The sequence below is a fragment of the Aotus nancymaae genome, unplaced genomic scaffold (assembly GCF_030222135.1).
Source record: "Aotus nancymaae isolate 86718 unplaced genomic scaffold, 86718_ANA_hifiasm-v0.15.2.pri h1tg000021l, whole genome shotgun sequence".
Classification (NCBI taxonomy): domain Eukaryota; kingdom Metazoa; phylum Chordata; class Mammalia; order Primates; family Aotidae; genus Aotus; species Aotus nancymaae.
In genome coordinates, this window is record NW_026988433.1 from 14,686,861 (window position 1) to 14,704,167 (window position 17,307).

Here is a 17,307-nt window from a genome sequence, read left to right on the forward strand (position 1 = left end):
AAAACTCTCATAAGCACTGATTATTCCCAGATGATAAAAAGAAAGAAAAACCTCCTAACTGCTTAGCAAGTGGACCCACACCAAGGCCCACCATCATGAAACTTGAAAACACTGAGAATGATATGAGCTTCCAGAGACGTTAAGAAGTCATCTAGAAGAATCAATAGAATCATTTCAGACTTCTCAAGGGCAACATTGGAAGCTAAAAGCAATATACAATGTCTTCAAAATCTTGAAGAAAAATTATGTCCACACTAGAATAAAACCCACCAAAATAAAAAGCACTGCAGAAGAAACAACCCACTTTTAGTAGCTGGAAAGCAGATTAAACACACACACGCAAACATCTGTGTCTTAAGACTGACAGTGGAGAATGCCAAGAATGATGAATGAACAGCACGAGGAACCTCTAGAAATGAAGGTAAAGGAAGGGTTGGGTTGGTTAAAATATACTTTAAGTGTCAAGCACTTAGAATAATAGAATGAAGGTCTTTTCAATCTTGCTTGGGAGGTTGCTGGAAATGTGCTTTAACAAAATGGGGGACTAAAGTAGAGAAACAGGAACACAAACAAAAAATGAAAGATTCAAACTCAAAGAAGGCATAAGGGGAGCTCCAGCATGGTGGTGCAGGAACTCCAGAGTGACAGCTATGTGCACGACAGGAGGAACCAGTCCAGTGTAGAGTGAGTTGGGGTCCTCAAGGAGGAAGCTTTTTCAAGGTAACAAAATTGATGGAATACCTGGTGCATCAGAATGCCTTAGGGGGAGAATCTAGACACTTGGTGAAGAGTTTAAGGTTGAATTAGTAGTAAGTACATAGGAAACTAAGCAAACAACAAAAAGGAAAAAAAATACAAGACAGTTATTAACTTCCGGGGGGGAAAGCTGTCAAGGAAAGATAAAGCAATCATAGTTTACAACATGGCTCAGCTGCGACTCGCATTTACATAGTCATAATAACATAAACATTGAATACTGACCTAATCAAAATTATGAAATAACTATATTGGGAGAGCGAAGGATGATTCCCACCATGGGAATTTAGTAGATAATGCCTGGAACTGAAATATCTAGCTTTAATAATAAACAGACTATTTAGAAATAGATAATACCAAAATAATCGCTAAAAGAGATATAATAATCAGCTAAAGGAGATAAAATAATCTCTGCAAGGTGGAAATAAAGCAGAGGGCAGAGGGCTACTCTATTTTGTGGCCAACTTTGTGAAACCTTCTGACTTTCTGGATAGTTTTCATATTACTATGATTTAGAAAGATATTAATATGCTGCAGTGAGAATATGAGGCAGTAACTAACCATGTCTTCATTCAGTTTGGGGCTCTGGAGCCCCGAGAGGTTATGTGATACCTACAATGTACTCGTCTTGGGAGGTTTGGAGGAAAAGCAAAAAGACCCAGTCCCTGTCCTCTCCGGCTCACAATCCTGTGGGTATCTCAACACACCCAGGGGGCAGCAATTCAAATTCTTCTCTAGTGAGAAGGGTAACAAAGTGCAGAACAGATGCCTGGATATCTGCCTGTCTTGAACTAGTCAAGCCACTTGACTAGTGGCTTCTGTTGGCTTTCCCTGGAGTACTCTTGGAGTACTCTTGGAAGTTCGCAATGGGCTTATCCTTGAGGCACGATGGGACCTGCCTGAGTAGGTGGGGCAGGAGTTGGGGTACGCAAACCCTGAGAGAACCATGGCAACCCGGCACAGCAGTCAGCAGTGTGGGCGACATTTTCTTTTTGTCTGGTTGGTTTTTGGGATGGGGTCTTGCTGTGTCTCCCAAGCTGGAGTGCAGCAGTGTGATCATGGCTCACTGCAGCCTCGACCTCCCAGGCTCAAGCAATCCTCCCACCCCAAGCCCTGAGTGCCTAGGACTACAGGCATACACCACCACACCTGGATAATTTTTGTAGATACAGGGTTTCATCATATTGCCCAGCCTGGTCTCAAGCTCCTGGGCTGAAATGATCCTCCCACCTCAGCCTCTCAAAGTGCTGGGGTTACAGGTATGAGCCACCACGCCTGGCCAGGTTATATTTTCTAAAGCACTCAAGTGACCTACAGTTTGTTTGGAGCACAGTAGTATGGTATTGTTTTGCTCACATGACTTCATTTAATCTTGACAATAAACCTTTACTATCATTAGTTCCACTTTCTAGATAAGGAAACTGGAGTCCCGAGAGGCTAAGTGATTTGCCTAAGTTCACACAGATCGTAAGCAGCAGAGTTCAAACCAAATTCAAACCTGTCTCAAGCCTCTGCCTCTGAGTTTTACAACTGGATTTTTTTCTCCATTTGGACTGTTAAATTGAGAGTTGCAAAAACTGAGTTCTAGCTTCTGCTCTACCCTTAATCAGCTGTGTGATCTCAGGCAAGTTCCTTCCCTTCCTGGCACCTGTTTCCAAATGTGAAAAAGGAGGGAGTTGGCTAAGATGACAACTAAGGGTCCTTTATGCTTTGGCCATCTCTATTAGGATGGGGGAAGCCAAAGGGGAAAGGAAATGTGTGAACATGGTGCGGAGGTGAACACTTCCCTCTGCAAGCCTCACTTTCATCATCTGTAAAATGGGAATCATGAAGACACACATCACATGGCAGTTTAGTATATTACATACAATAATGTATGAAAAGTACTGAGCACTCACCCAAAAGCATCGTAAGTGCTCAATCAATGTGAGCCCTTATTCCTTCCTAAGATGCCTGCAGGGCTCCACCATGCTTGGATCCCCATAAGCTTTCACTTCTGGGAAGGTCAAAGGACCATGCTTGAGAGAAGAGGACCGATCAAAGCAGGAGAAAGGGAGTCAGGTAAAATTACTGTCTGACAGGAATGTGTGCTGTTGCCCTTTCTTGGTTTTACATATGAGTTAGTTTATGAATACTTTCAGGTGTATGTAAGTGTGAAATTGGAAAGCGTCACTGCAGGACGGCCACGAGCCACTGCACTGGCGACAGAAAGGGGAAGAAGAGCAAGCAGGGTGTGCACAGAGGGGAGAAGAAAGGAGAGAGGCAGAAAGAAAGGCAAGTCCTTGATGGGAAAGGGCAAAAAGATAACCGAAGAGGGAGCAAACTGGTTTTAAAGTTCAAAGCTTGTGGCCGGGCTCAGTGGCCCACTCCTGCAATCCCAGCACTTTGGGAGGCCGAGGCAGGTGGATCATGAGGTCAGGAGTTCGAGACCAGCCTGACCAACATGGTGAAACCCCGTCTCTACTAAAAATACAAAAATTACCTGGGCGTGGTGGCAGACACCTGTAATCCCAGCTAGTCAGGAGGCTGAGGCAGGAGAATAGCTTGAACCCAGGAGGCAGAGGTTGCAGTGAGCCGAAATTGCACCACCGCATTCCAGCCTGGGTGACAGACCGAGACTCCATCTTAAAAAAAAAAAAAAAAAAATCAAGGCTTGTGATGTATTGTTGAACACATGCTACTATCTGATTTAAACATGCCTCATACCCACTTGTCTTTTTGCTCAAGCCATTTCCTCTGTATGGAATTCCCATTCCTGGTCATAGACATTGCTCAAGGCCTGCCTAGCTTTCTCTGAATCCCCCAAAAGAGCCTAGAACACTACCTAACATGCAATAAAATTTAATAAGTGGTTTTTGAACTGAATGCAATGACAAATGTGTTCCTCAAGCTTACAATTATTTGCTATTTCAAGTAGAAGAAACACTCCAATAAATTGGCTGCAGGTGACCAAAAGGTGATCATGGGAAAGTCCCCAGTCTTATTTGGGAGAAGAGTGAAGGTCTCCAGGGATCCCTTCTGTGGTGGAAACACGGTTCCAATAATAATGAAAACAAGAATAACAAGGAAAAATAAATAAGTATTGTCTGTAGTCCCAGCTACTTAGGAGGCTGGGGCAGGAGGATCGCCTGAGGCCAGGAGTCTGAGGCTACAGTGAGCCATGATGGTGCCTGTGAATAGCCACTGCACTCCAGCATGGGCAACACAGTGAGACCCCCATCTCTAAAAATGTGTGTGTGTATATATATGTGCGCATGTGTTATATATTATACACACACGTACGTGTGTATATAAATATATATAGAGAGAAGACTATGTCCCAAACACTACTTCTAAGTACTTTATCCATAATAAAGTATTTAATCCTCAAATCAAATATGTGAAAAAGTAGCGGTTGTCACCCCCATTTTACAGAGGAAACTGAGTAGGGTGACCAACCGTCCCAGCTTGCCCGGGTCTGACAGGGTTTCTGGGATGTAAGACTTTCAGTGCGAAAACCAGACAGTCCCAGGCACACTGGGATGTGAATACACTAACACTGAGGCACACAGAGATTAAGGAAATGTCCCAAGGTTAATGAGTGGCTGGGCCGGGATTATGAACTCAGGGCCCTCATCACCTCCACTGTGCAGGCACGGACAGAGGCAAGGACGAACACAGAACCATGGCAGTGTGAGGGCATTCCCATCCCAGCGTGCCTGGGACTTTCTGGTTTTAGTAGTGAAAGTCTCACATCCCAGGAGCTGCCCACTATGCGTTCCAGCACCCAGCCTGGCATAGAGGTCCTCAAATGATTGTCCCCACCATATTCCAGCTGTAGTACTGACTATAGCCCTAAGATCAGGGGAAAGTCATTTAACATCTCTGGGCTGCAGCTGTTTTCATCTTCAAATGAAGGATTCAAACTAAATCAGGAACACTAAGTAAATGGGCTCCCTTGCTCACGGCAGAAGAAACTGATTGGGCCACTGTTTCCTGCTACACTGGAACTTGGGCCTCAGAGTCCTTCTCACTGCTGCACATGGGGCAGTCCCCACCCATTCGTAGAAGCTGACACTTAGCATGGTCTCTAAAGCCAGAAGCTTTACCTTCGTCGTCTGTCGTTAGCTGAAGTAGCATCCTGAAACAGTTCTGATTGCTAAGGATCTGGTACTCAGACCAGCATCCAAAGACAGGAAGCAGACAAATCTGCAATGGCAGGGACAGTCTCCATAGACTGGCAGTAACTGCCTGGGCTCAGAATCCTGGCTTGCCATTTACTAGCTGTGTGACCTTGAGCAAGTTACTTAACCTCTCTGTTTCTCAATTTCCTCAATTACAAAACGAGGACTATAATTGGAGCTACCTCATAGGGTTGTCATGAGGATTCAGTGAGTTAATACTTAGCACAGTAGGTGCTATATTTTCAACATTTTTAAAAATTGTATTCCTACCAGAAGGAAATTGGGGCTATACGTGTTAATATTAGAATCCTCAAAAATGTATCTGAAGTAGATATGATTTAGCAGATGAGGAAACTGAGGTTCAAAGAAATTAAGTTGCTTGACATCACACCTCGCCAAACAGCAAAGCCAGATTCAAATCCTGATTCCAAAGCCTTTGCTCTTAGCCATAATGCCACCCTGCATCTCAGTCAACACTCAAAACACTTATGAAAATAATCAGTGGTGAAATAAAGGGGATTCTTGATCACATGGAGGGGCTTGCTACCCTGTACTGTACTCCCTTGTACAGTATCTGCTTGTTCCAATCCGGCGTTGCTGATCCCAGGACCTGGGGCATTGTTTTCCTAACTGGCTCTGGGAATGCCACCTACTTTAACCCCCTGCCTGTCCACACCACTGGCCAAGAGAGATGATGCCAACAGATCTGAGCATCAGCCTATGGAAAAACGTAACACACCGCTGAGTCTCCAACTTCTGAAAAACAATCTTTAAGATTCCGGTTATTGGTCTTCTCGTATCAGCAAAGTGAATGTCATTTCATATATCTGTATCTTTCAGGGAATCAGGTAAACACAGATTAGAGAAAATGAGTAAAGGGATTAAGCATCTTGGTACCTACGCTCTCTTATCTACCTCTCTCCTCTAGGGATCCTCCTAAACCTATCTTTTTGTCTTAATAATCAGTTATTCACGAAAATATCTATTTTGGTAAACACCAAAGTTCCCAAAGCAAATGTATTCCTCACCATATTATGTCCAAAGAGAGTGAAATGATGTGTTTCTAGCTCATTCCATCTGGTGCTTTCCTTTTAAAAGCAGAAAAAATGCTTAGCCTTCCCAAGGATGGGGCCTGGAGTTCCTCTAATGATCGTCAAAGGGGCCAGAAACTGGTTTCATTCCTGCTTCTGCCCCAAGACTGCACACTCACTGTTTGGTTGGTAAGCAGGTCGCCAATTAGAACTGAGCAGCTTTGGAGCAGGTGACATGGAGCTGAGGTATTCTTCCATTACAGTGCCTCTACCTGAGGACATCGCATGAAAACATCCACCAACATCACAGCATCAAGATGCAGAATGCCCAACTCCTCATCTACATTTTTAAAAAATAGTTCAATGGCTCCTACTCCATAAAGCAGGGTAGGAAGTTATCTGAAAAAATACTGATACATGTTTTTGTCCAAAGGCTCTCATGTTGCTTATTGGATAAAGCAGTTCTCATCAAGACCAATGAGCTGTTTCCATTCCTTTTTAGGATGGTTGCACTCATGCACTATCAAAAGAAAGCAAGCTCTTGACTGGTCACTGTGACGCTCAACTATATTGCCGAGAGAGAAACCCAGAGTTACCAGGCAGGGGAAACGGTCGTAGCAAATAATGGTATTTGTACTTCTAGCATTTTGCTTCGGGAGTATGTGTGTATCGGAGGTGAAAGCAGATTTAAAAAAAAACAAAACTTGCAGAAAGGTGGAAATGTTGAATGTAATTTTAACAGATTAAGACAGGGAAGGACTACAAAGTGTAGTGTCAGGGGAAACCTGGCTTAGAAACTTTAAATCCAGACTCTTTGTACTGTGTGACCTTGGAGAATCACCTCCTCTAACTCAAGGAATCTGTTTCCTTCTTTAAAAACTGGTGAGATGCTTGTTTCGTGGGTAACCAAAATAATAATTAAATACTGGTAAGAGCAGCAGTGTACTCGTAATTTATTGAGGCTTAAATGAGGTAACACAGGGAAGGGCCCAGCACCCAGAGCACTAGTCACCAGTTTGCCTTTGCACATCATATCCTAGTATCATTTGCCAACATTTACAGAGTATTTATGTATGAGGCACAGTGCTTAGCTCTGGGTTTCTAGAATTAAGGCTTAGATTGAGCCAGCCTTAAATTTGGCAGTTAGTGCTTTCACAGATTGTGAAGATTAGTGAAAGTACCTGGCATAAAGTACTCAGGAAAAGGTAGGTTCTATGATATCAAGGGCAAGCCCCATTCATCTTGGGAACAACAGGGAGGGTGAGCAGGTTGACCTGAATCTGTTTTTCCCCTCCCCATATAGTCATATCCTTTGCTGCCAGCTCTTAGCATTCCTGGTCAATCCCTAGCCTACACCAGGTACCTGGCTCTTCTCTAGAAGCAGCTCAAGAGCTTGAAGGTTAGGGTACTTAAAACAGAGAAAACTAGTAGGGAGGAGTAGCTGAAAGTCTTGGGGCTTGTGGGTTCCGGCAATGTTATTTGTTGATCTGAATGCTGTTAACAGTTACATGGATGAATTCACGTTGAGAGATTTCAACAACTTCTACAATCAAAACTAGTGCACTTTTCTGTCTGAATATAATAATTCAAACATTTTAAAAACAGGAACCACCCCTTCCCATCATTTAAAGCATGAAGCAGTCTTTCCCAAAGGGATGCCATAACTGGGTCACAGGTCCGCCAGGTTAGTCACCTGGGGCAGCACACAGGCTTGTCAGCTGACCCCAGGAGCAGTACAAATACCATCATTAAGATTGGTAGGCACTGATCTCAAGAGCCAGGAACAGTATCCTCCTTAATGCCAAATGAACACTATCCTCAATCACAAGTTTATTTCAAGGTTGTTTTTTCCACCCAAGATCCATTTTATTTACTCGATTTTTAATTACTTTTATCTGCAACAAGAAAGAGTGCACAACATTTAAGGGTCAACACCCCTAGCTCACTCTTTACAAAACTGAGTATTAGCCTTTCTGACATCATTCTGTATCTTGCTCTTCACTGAGAATTAAACATCTAGAATATCCCTTCCTCTGCCCTAACTTCCTTTCCCCATAAGCAATGGATCAAAAACCTAAAATAAATTTCTATCATTTATCAAGTCAATGGATACAATACAGACTTCATGCTGGTTTTCTTTTTGAAAGTTTATTTAAAAAAAAAAACCCTATACCTTTTATATTTTACATTCACCTCTCAGAATATTTAATGGTACCCGTTGATGATATTATAAAAAAAAGACCACCAGCTGCTTGAAATGGCTGCAAATTTACTGTGTTCTGGCATTAAAGTGATTTCAACTCTTTGGAAAAATTGGTGTCATAGTAAGCACCGAGATTTCAAATTCCCAGATGAGGAAAAAAAGTTTTAATCAGGAGGAAATTATTTAGTAAAAATTCAAGGCTAAAAGGAAATGTTAGAAGGAAGCCAAAACCAAAAAACTGTAAAAAATAGAATCTTCTCTCCAGAATTCGCTTAAAAAATACAGTCAACCCCACTCTAAACCCCATATTTCTTAGAAAAGCCACCCAGTTCTGAACACAGGGTCTCATACACAAATACGTGTAAGCTTGATTTACAGATCAGCCTCTGGGATCGATCTTACACTGGCCTCAATTAGAAGTTCAAAAAGAAAAATTAAGACATCTACAAATACTGGTATCTGCATGAATGAAAACACCCTGGCTTTGGTATGGCTACAGAAATCCATCTGGAAATTGTTCAAGAGGACACTGGCTCAGGGAAATGGGGGTAGGGCAGGGCATGGGGGGAGGGAAACACACAAAACCCCCAAGAAGAGGTGAAATGAATACTGAGACACGCCCACAGCAATCACTGTACACAGACTTGAGGCAGATGCCTCTAAAGTAACACATGCACAGCTTCTTGATCAGAAGGGTCTGGACCAACCTTGTTCAAAGTAATCACTTGCAGGAAACAGTTTAAACTTGGAAATTCATCTGGTGCCCTGGGGTCTAGTGAGAGACAAAGACCTTCTGGAGTAAGAATGGCCACACAGGCTAGAAGCTAGCCTCCTCCTCATCTAGGAGCCTCAAATGTCTCCCCTTCGAGTCAGACTTCTGCCCACCACAGAAGTACCCTCATCTAACAGGAAGGCTGCTTCTGTTCCTGGTCACCCTGAGGCCTGTCAGAACAGTTCAACTGCTGATTTTTCACCTCTGGGGTGACATAATGAAAGATTAAGTCCTCTGGGATTAGAAATGTAATTTATTATGATGCATCTCAAGTGGACTTCACACCTGCCTCCATTTTGACTAGGACCAGTTAAGGGCTGTGAGGACAGCAAGGAGAGGGCAGTGGTGGAGTCGAGACCACGATTAAGAATGGCCTCAATACCCTCAAAAGTCAGAGAAGAGAGAAGGCGAAAGTGCCCATACCCTGGTCTTCAAGTAAACAGTTGCTTCACAAAAGCACAGAGGTCCCACCAGAGAAGGCCAGGAAAAGAGGCAACTTGTTGCTGCTTCAGTGCGGAACCCCAGTGGTTATCAACACAATCCTCAACAATAAAAACAAACTTTGGTATACTGTTTAGGAGGACAAAAAAGAGGACCACTGAAAAAATCCATCTTCAATGACAAAATACATGAACTATATCTGATTTCCATCACAGGACACTAGATGAAAACCAACAGCTGCATGATATGCGACGTGACACACACCCCACATGTGCAACAGTTCAAGCAAAGAACGTCCTGCCTCACGGCCAAGGGCAGCAAACAAGCACAGGTGAAGTCTGCGTTCACCGTGGCCTTGGTGCACTGTAGTAAACATCATGGCAGTGGGGCTGGAGAGCAGAGAAGAAACACAGAGCGCCCAGGTAACTTTTGATAACAGCGTCATTTATCCTGTTTTCTAAATAAGACTCCAAAACCAGGAAAAAAAGTGAGAAGAAAAAATGGATTCTAAGTTAAAACAAAAATCTACCTGTACAAGTCTCTACTCTGAGTCAGTAAGGTTTGGTCTCTGTGGAGCCAGAACTTCAGAGAAGGTGATTTAATTGTCATCACAGCCCCTCAACCTGCTTTGGGGTATGTACATCAAGAGACAACACGAAAAGAATCACTTGAGACCAAGAGAATTACTTACAAAGAAAGATCTCCTAGAATGTGTAAGTTCTACTGATTGCCCATAGAGACGCTAACAGTTGCTCTAACCTCAAATTTTTTAAACATCTCAAGATGGCAACATGAGTATAGAAAACCCCAACACCCATCACCCAATGAATCATTTCTCCAATCATGGGAATGAGGGGAGGATGTAGGAAAGGCTGTTTTATCAGGACTCATTAGGGAGGGTGTCAGTTCAGAGGCAGCCATGGCAGAGCTTTCTTTGTCTTCAACCTGGGCCAAATCTCCTGGGAAGCTGTGAGTGCTCAGGGCCTGACAACAAAGTTCTCCACAGATTTGGAATGGCCAATGTGCAATAATGGCATCAGCCACAAGAGTAAAACTTCAATCGTACATGAAGGTCTACAGATCACTGATGACTGCACTATCAATCTCACCTCCCACCCATAAGAGATTACCCAGATAATCAGCCCATGGCACATACTACTACTAACTACTTGAGAACAAGGGAGAAGAAGGAATTACAAATGAAAACTTCTGAAATGACCACTTCTTATTCCAGCTTAAGCTAGAACAAATGTTTCAGTAAATCACCTGCATTAAATAACATTTAAAATATGGTAACTTCAGCACATTATAAATATGAAATGTCCCCTCCCCCAACCCCATTTACTTCAGTGCACATAGTTTCCCAGGCAAGCTTTCCCATCGTTCAGCCAGTGGAATGGATGGCATGTGCCAGATGTTACACAAAGCATTTACTTCTCCAAGAAGGCTGAGAGCCAGGAGAATTAATCTCCTTCTGCTAGGACCTCTGCCCCAAGCTTCTGGGGAAATAGTGAATTGGGCTCGACAGGGAAAGTAGCTACGTGATCCACTAATCAGATTCAAAACATGAAATGCTTTGGAGAGTGTATCCCATCCTGCTCTTCTCTACAGTAGAGAGACCTAAAGTTAATTAATCAAAACAGCTGTCCCTTCAAACGCAAAGGAGGTTTTCAAAAAACAAGTATAAGCAAAAAATAAAGAAATAAAAGGAAAGTAAATCAAACCCCCAATACTCCTGAAAGTAACACACTCTCATGGTGACTGATGTCTGGAAGAAGTTGAGGCAGAAAAGATTGACACAAAGATGGAAGTGGCTAGCCACAAAAGTGCCTTAAGGAATCCACGACCGTGCTCTCCATTTCCAAGGCCGAGTAGCTATTCCCAGTAAGTTAATGTTTTTCTATTAAGAAGAAAACAAAACAAAACAAAAATAAAAACCACTCCAGAAAAAGGGTCAAGAGAAGAGCACTGTAGAAAGTCAAGCAGCTGAGCGCCGGCGGATCACGAAGAGCCCACGCTGAAGCTGGCCCAGGTAGATCCTCATCTTGGTGCTGTCACTTGTCTTCCTCACCCAGATCTGCAGCAGAGAGGAAAGGGAGAGAGATGAGAAGTCAAGAAATACAGAACAGCAAATCTCCTACACCATCAAAGTATCTGCACAAGTTAGACGCAGGCAGAAAACAGGCAGCCTCTTGCTGGAATAAACTGTCTCAACTTGCGAGGGCTTCACAAGCACCCCTGACCTCCGGCCATCTAAGGCATTGCCACTGGGAACCAGCATCGGCCTTGAACTCATTTATCAGCCATCTCTCTCACACCCGTGATTACAAAAATGGAAAGCACAGCAATCTTGGGTTCCATTTCTGCCTTGATCTTAAAGATGCTTTTAAATTTGGTTTGATTACAGTGTTATCAACACTCAAGAGACATCTATTCATAAATACAAACTTTCAATCAAATTTGGAAGTATTTTTCTTGCCCCAAGGGACTTCCATATTATAGAACCTTTCAATACTTTGATTTCCTGGCAATGAAGGCTAATGGTTGTGCAGAAAAAGAGGGGGCACAAATACCAACAATAGAAAAATGTCCAATAATGAGCTAAGGCCCAATCAGGATCATGAGAAGCTTGAAGCACCTCTGAGAGTCCTTCCCTCCTCACCATACCCCTCTACCTCAGATGGTATCAGATTACAGTGCATTTTACAGGGAAGATGCATTCTTCTGTAGAATTGAGAATGAACTCTTAGAGCAGGGGACTGCCAGGGCTGACAAGTGCGCTGGATAAGGGACATCCTAAAGCCATGGGTGAACAGGGGAGTTGCTGCCAGTCACCTGTCAGGGTCACTGAGCTCTAACTGTGCCAGACACCATGCTGATCAAGCTGAGCTTTTTCACCCGCAAGACAATCCTATGAAATAAGTACTATTATTGGCCCCATTTTAAAGAAGAGGAAACCAAAGCTCAGCAAGGCTGAGTCACTTATCACGATGTGAATTCTGGCGCCTGATATCAAAGCCCCTGGCTCTTCTCTACTAAAGCAGTCTCTGGCTTCTTCTTGCCTCTTTTTCTGTAACATGCAATTAAATGGAGCCAAAAGCAGAGTTTTTTGAAAGGTCTACATCTCACCCATATATATGAGTTTACAGATGTATCTCCTCCTTCCTGGACTCAATTTTCAGGTTTTAAAAAAGCTCATTCTCAGTTTCATCTCAATTTCTTTAATGTGATTATTCAGCAGTAGAGAGACTTTAAAGTCAAATACACTGGCTTAAAAATTTTAAAAGTTAAAGACCTCACATGAAGCTAACCCTCCAGAGGACCATGCAGAATCATTTTAAACTGAAAACTGATACCAAGAAAGGCTAAGTCATAAGTCAGGGAGTCGTCAACACACTCAGAGCCACCCACCAAACCTGCTCAGAGTCAAGCTGTGCTAAAGCCAAGCAGCCCCAGTGTCACCTAGGATTTGATCTGAAAAATGAGCTGGAACATTTCCAAGAAAAGAAAACTGTTTCCCCATTGCCAGAGTTGCATGTCTTCAAATGCACTGAGGCTTCTCCCCTTCAGGAGACATAAGTGTCACTGTTTCTTTGTGACACCATTATGTCAAGAAGTGACAATAGTCAGCAGAGAGAGAGAAAAAAACTAACTTGCATTTCTATTTTTCTGAAAAATCCTGAGGTATCACAGAGGAGAATAATGCACTGAAGTTAGGGTCAGGTACTAGAAGGCCATGTGCTTTGTGGAACAACCCAGACAGCCAGGTGCAAATGCTTATCATGAAATTGTGACACCTCTTAGCTAAGGAACAGGTCTATTCCATTCCCTGTTCTGGTTCTGACTTGGCTTGAGGGGACTCACACAGATCCTCAGCCCAGAGAAGAATGGCATTCACTTATCTACAAGGCTCTCCCTAACTTCTAAGTAAACAATCATTTTGCAAACTAGTCATACTTCAGGGCATTTTCAATTCAGGAAGCTGGAAGAATAGAAGAGGCTTAAAGTTATTTCATAATCCAGTTTCATTAGATTTACTGTGCAATGGCACGAATAAGTTACAGAGGGTAGACACATAAAAATCAATTTCTTTGCAGACATTTGTGGACTGTAAAACATCAAGCCAATCCAGCTATTAAAGTTTTAAACTTTTTTTTAACTAACAACATTAAGTTACACATTGCTGACATTCCTAATGAAGGACCACTTGGAGACCTCAGACAGCAGTCACATCATCCTCAGGTATAACCCTCTGAGCTGACTTTTAGACCAGACCCCATCCTACAGGAGTGTCTCGAGGAGACCAAAACCAAGGGCATGAGCCTGGCAACTTGTTCAGAGGCACGACAGGACACCTCAGCTGGAAGAGACAGCAGGCAAGTGGCAAGTGGGTCGTTTCAGGCCAACACTCATTTAGTGAGCACTTACTGGGTGCTAGACCCTGTGCCAGGTACCTCATTCAATCCTCACAGCAAGAAACAAATCTATTGGTATGTGTGAAAGTTCTAGAGAAACAAAACCAAGAGGGAATATGCTCCACAGGCAAGCTCCATTCTCAGTAGATGGTTACCTTAAAAAGAAGCAGTAGCTGAATGTATAGACACCACACACACTTCCTTTTTCTTTCCTGGAATCTAGCTCCGTGGTTCCCAAATCAGTGGCTGTGCAAGAAGTTCACAAATACCCCATGGAATAGACAAATCTGCATATATTGTACTCAAGCAAATGTAAGGGCTTTTCAAGGATGATTCTGACCATGTGCAATTTCTGCCTGACTTTAGAATCTACCCTACATAGACAACATGACTCCACTGTACTTCCTTGGTGGCACTTTCACTTCAGGTTTTCATATCGACACTTCACAGTGCACACTTTGCTTTTCTAAAGGTGAGGGAGTATGGTTCCCACCTCATTGGCTCCTACAGAACTGATCACGCAGCTCAGTTTCTGGTTGTCCTTTGACTCCAGATAGATGGCCTGGCTCTTGTGGTACCTGACAAAAACAAGACACACATTTGTAAAAAAGGAGGGATAGAGAGAGGAAGTAAAAACCAAACAAAAGGAAAACAGCATCACAACAAAAATTATCATTAAAGAAGTCTTAATATTTTATATTGAGGAATAGCCTGGATTTCCAAGGGCTTAATTTAAAGGCTTCCATCCTTAGATTAAAGGACCACCTGATCTTCTTCTGGATCAAAGCTTGTATTCCTTGGTCCCTCTACAGAGGAGAAAAGAGAGGCTGAGGAAAGGGTTGGAAAACTACATATTTTTCCTTTTCATTTGGACTATATGACCCAGTTCAAAAAGTAAATTAAAAATTTTCAAATAAAAACTCTGTTCCCTCTTTCTGGCCCCACCCCAGAACACTGAAGAAGGCTGGATAGACAAAACTAATAAATAGGCTTGAGCAACTGTTACTTATTTTCTATTTGTCCAAATAAGTCACCAACAAGAAGGAAGACTAACTTTAACCCTTTAATCACTCATTCAAAAATACTCATTAAGCACTTACGGTGTACCACTGACTATGCTGGAGGTTGAGGACAGAAAGTGAAAAAGGTCACAAGGCCCCTGCTATCACAGAGCTTCAAATCCGTGGGGATAAAGAACATTAAATCATCCCACAGGCTGGGCAAGGTGGCTCATGCCTGTAATCCCAGCACTTTGGGAGGCCAAGGCAGGCGGATCACAAGGTCAGGAGTTCAAGACCAGTCTGGTCAACATAGTGAAACCCCATCTCAACTAAAAATACAAAAAAATTAGCTGGGTGTGGTGGCAGGCACCTGTAATCCCAGCTACTTGGGAGGCTGAGGCAGGAGAATCGCATGAACCCAGGAGGCAGAGGTTGCAGTGAGCCAAGATCGCGCCATTGCACTCCAGCTCAGGTGACAGAGGGAGACTCCACCTCCAAAATAATAATAATAATAATAATAAATAATAAGAATCACACCTGATATATGCTACTTAGACAAAGTTCCAAGTATTGTGACGTATACTAAAGGGTATCTAACATGGCTTGGACAGTTGGGAAAGCTGCTTTGAACAGAGTAGTTAAAGACACACACTCCTCTTTCAATTCCTGCATCTGCTCTTGACCTGTAGTGTAGGATCACTTCTTATTTCTACAAGTTCAGGGACAAGGCCAAGGATGAAAGTGAAGTTGCCGGGGGGCCAAAGCCCAAATGGGACAACAGCAGCTGCCACAGGATGAACAAGCCCACTGCTGGATTATAAGAGTTAGAAATCTCAGCAGAGCTAAGGCTAGCAGACCCGGTCTGGGCCAGCTCCAGGTCGGTTAATAACCTTTGGTTCATTTTGGCTGCAAAGATCTGGCTAACCGGACCCATAAACTCATGTAAATTCACCAAAATACATCTCCCAGCAAAGCATGATAGCTTATTATTTCTGTTTCGCTGCTATAACAAAATAACTACTGTCAAGACATCACAGTAAAGGATGTACTTCACTCTCACATAATGAACTTTTTCCAGTCTAGGGTCTAACTTCTCTTTAACCTGCTACTTAGCAACTGAAAACTCACGTTTCCAAGTCAATTTACTTTCAGAAAATACTATTAAAAGAAACAGCATTTCAGTCCAGGCGTAGTGACTCACACCTGTAATCCCAGCACTTTGGGAGGCCAAGGCAGGTGGATCACCTGCGGTCAGGAGTTCAAGACCAGCCTGGCCAACATGGTGAAACCCCATCTCTACTAAAAATACAAAAATTAGCCAGACATAGTGGCAAGCGTCTGTAATCCCAGCTACTCGGGAGGATGAGGCAGAATAACTGCTTGACCCAGGGAGGCAGAGGCTGCAGTGAGCCAAGATCACAGTACTGCACTCCAGCCTGAGTGACACAGCAAGACTCCTGTCTCAAAACAAACAAAAAACAAACAATTTCAATTCAATTAGAAGAGCGAAAATGGTTTAGATGCAAGTTTTAAAGTCGCTTTTGGCCCTACATTAGTTAGTAAACTGGATCAGGGGACCTTCATTATGCTAAACATGTACCATCACAAGGTCTGAACTGTACACGCAGGAGAAAAGGCTAAGTTCATACTAACACTCTAACACTTCCCCTGGTTTCTCTCCCACATCTGAGCTGGCTCTCCTACATAAATAGTAATGTCTTGAGTAATGGTTAAAATAAAAATACAGAGGCAGAATACTCACAGTTATTCTACAGAGACTGTAAGTTATTAAAGAGATAAAGACACAAAACAAAATGCAACTACCCTTAAGTCATTCTGATACAACTTTCTAAACACTTTAATAAAGAAAGGTCACAGATGTGGTGCAGAATATTATGAGTGTGGAAACATGCTCAATATACTGCTAAGTAAAAAAAAAACAGGCCGGGCGTGGTGGCTCACACCTGTAATCCCAGAACTTTGGGAGGCCGAGGCGGGTGGATCACCTGAGGTCAGGAGCTCGAGACCAGCCTGACTAACATGGTGAAACCCTGTCTCTACTAAAAATACAAAATTAGCTCAGCATGGTGACACATGCCTGTAATCCCAGCTACTCTACTCGGGAGGCTGAGGCAGGAGAATCACTTGAATCCGGGAGGCGGAGGTTGCAGTGAGCCGAGATTGTGCCATTGCACTCCAGCCTAGGCAACAAGAGCAAAATTCCTATCAAAAAAAGAAGAAGAAGAAGAAGAAAAACTATGTCCACTATGTTCCTGTGTTTATGATAAAACATATATTTGTTACAGTTGGTCACAGAGGCTCCTGCCTGTAATGCCAGCACTTTGGGAGGTCAAGGCAGGTAGATCACTTGAGGTCAGGAGTTCAAGCCCACCCAGACCAACAAGGTAAAACCCTATCTCTACTAAAAATACAAAAATTACCCGGTATGGTGGTGTGCGCCTGTAATCCCAGCTACTTAGGAGGCTGAGGCACAAGAATTGCTTGAACCCAAGAGGCAGAGGCTG

The 17,307-nt window shown here is 43.0% G+C and overlaps 1 protein-coding gene across 1 annotated transcript in view; it reads right to left on the minus strand.

Moving 5' to 3' along the window:
- Positions 1 to 7,758: 7,758 nt before the first annotated feature.
- SUDS3 (SDS3 homolog, SIN3A corepressor complex component) overlaps positions 7,759 to 17,307 on the minus strand; it is a 41,253-nt gene continuing 31,704 nt past the window's right edge. Inside the window, exons 11-12 of the mRNA XM_012468984.3 lie at positions 14,275 to 14,359; positions 7,759 to 11,443 (exon numbers count right to left, since the gene is read on the minus strand). Of these exons, the coding sequence (XP_012324407.1) occupies positions 11,345 to 11,443; positions 14,275 to 14,359 (184 nt within the window). The 3' untranslated portion in view covers positions 7,759 to 11,344. The remainder of the gene's footprint in view (positions 11,444 to 14,274; positions 14,360 to 17,307) is intronic.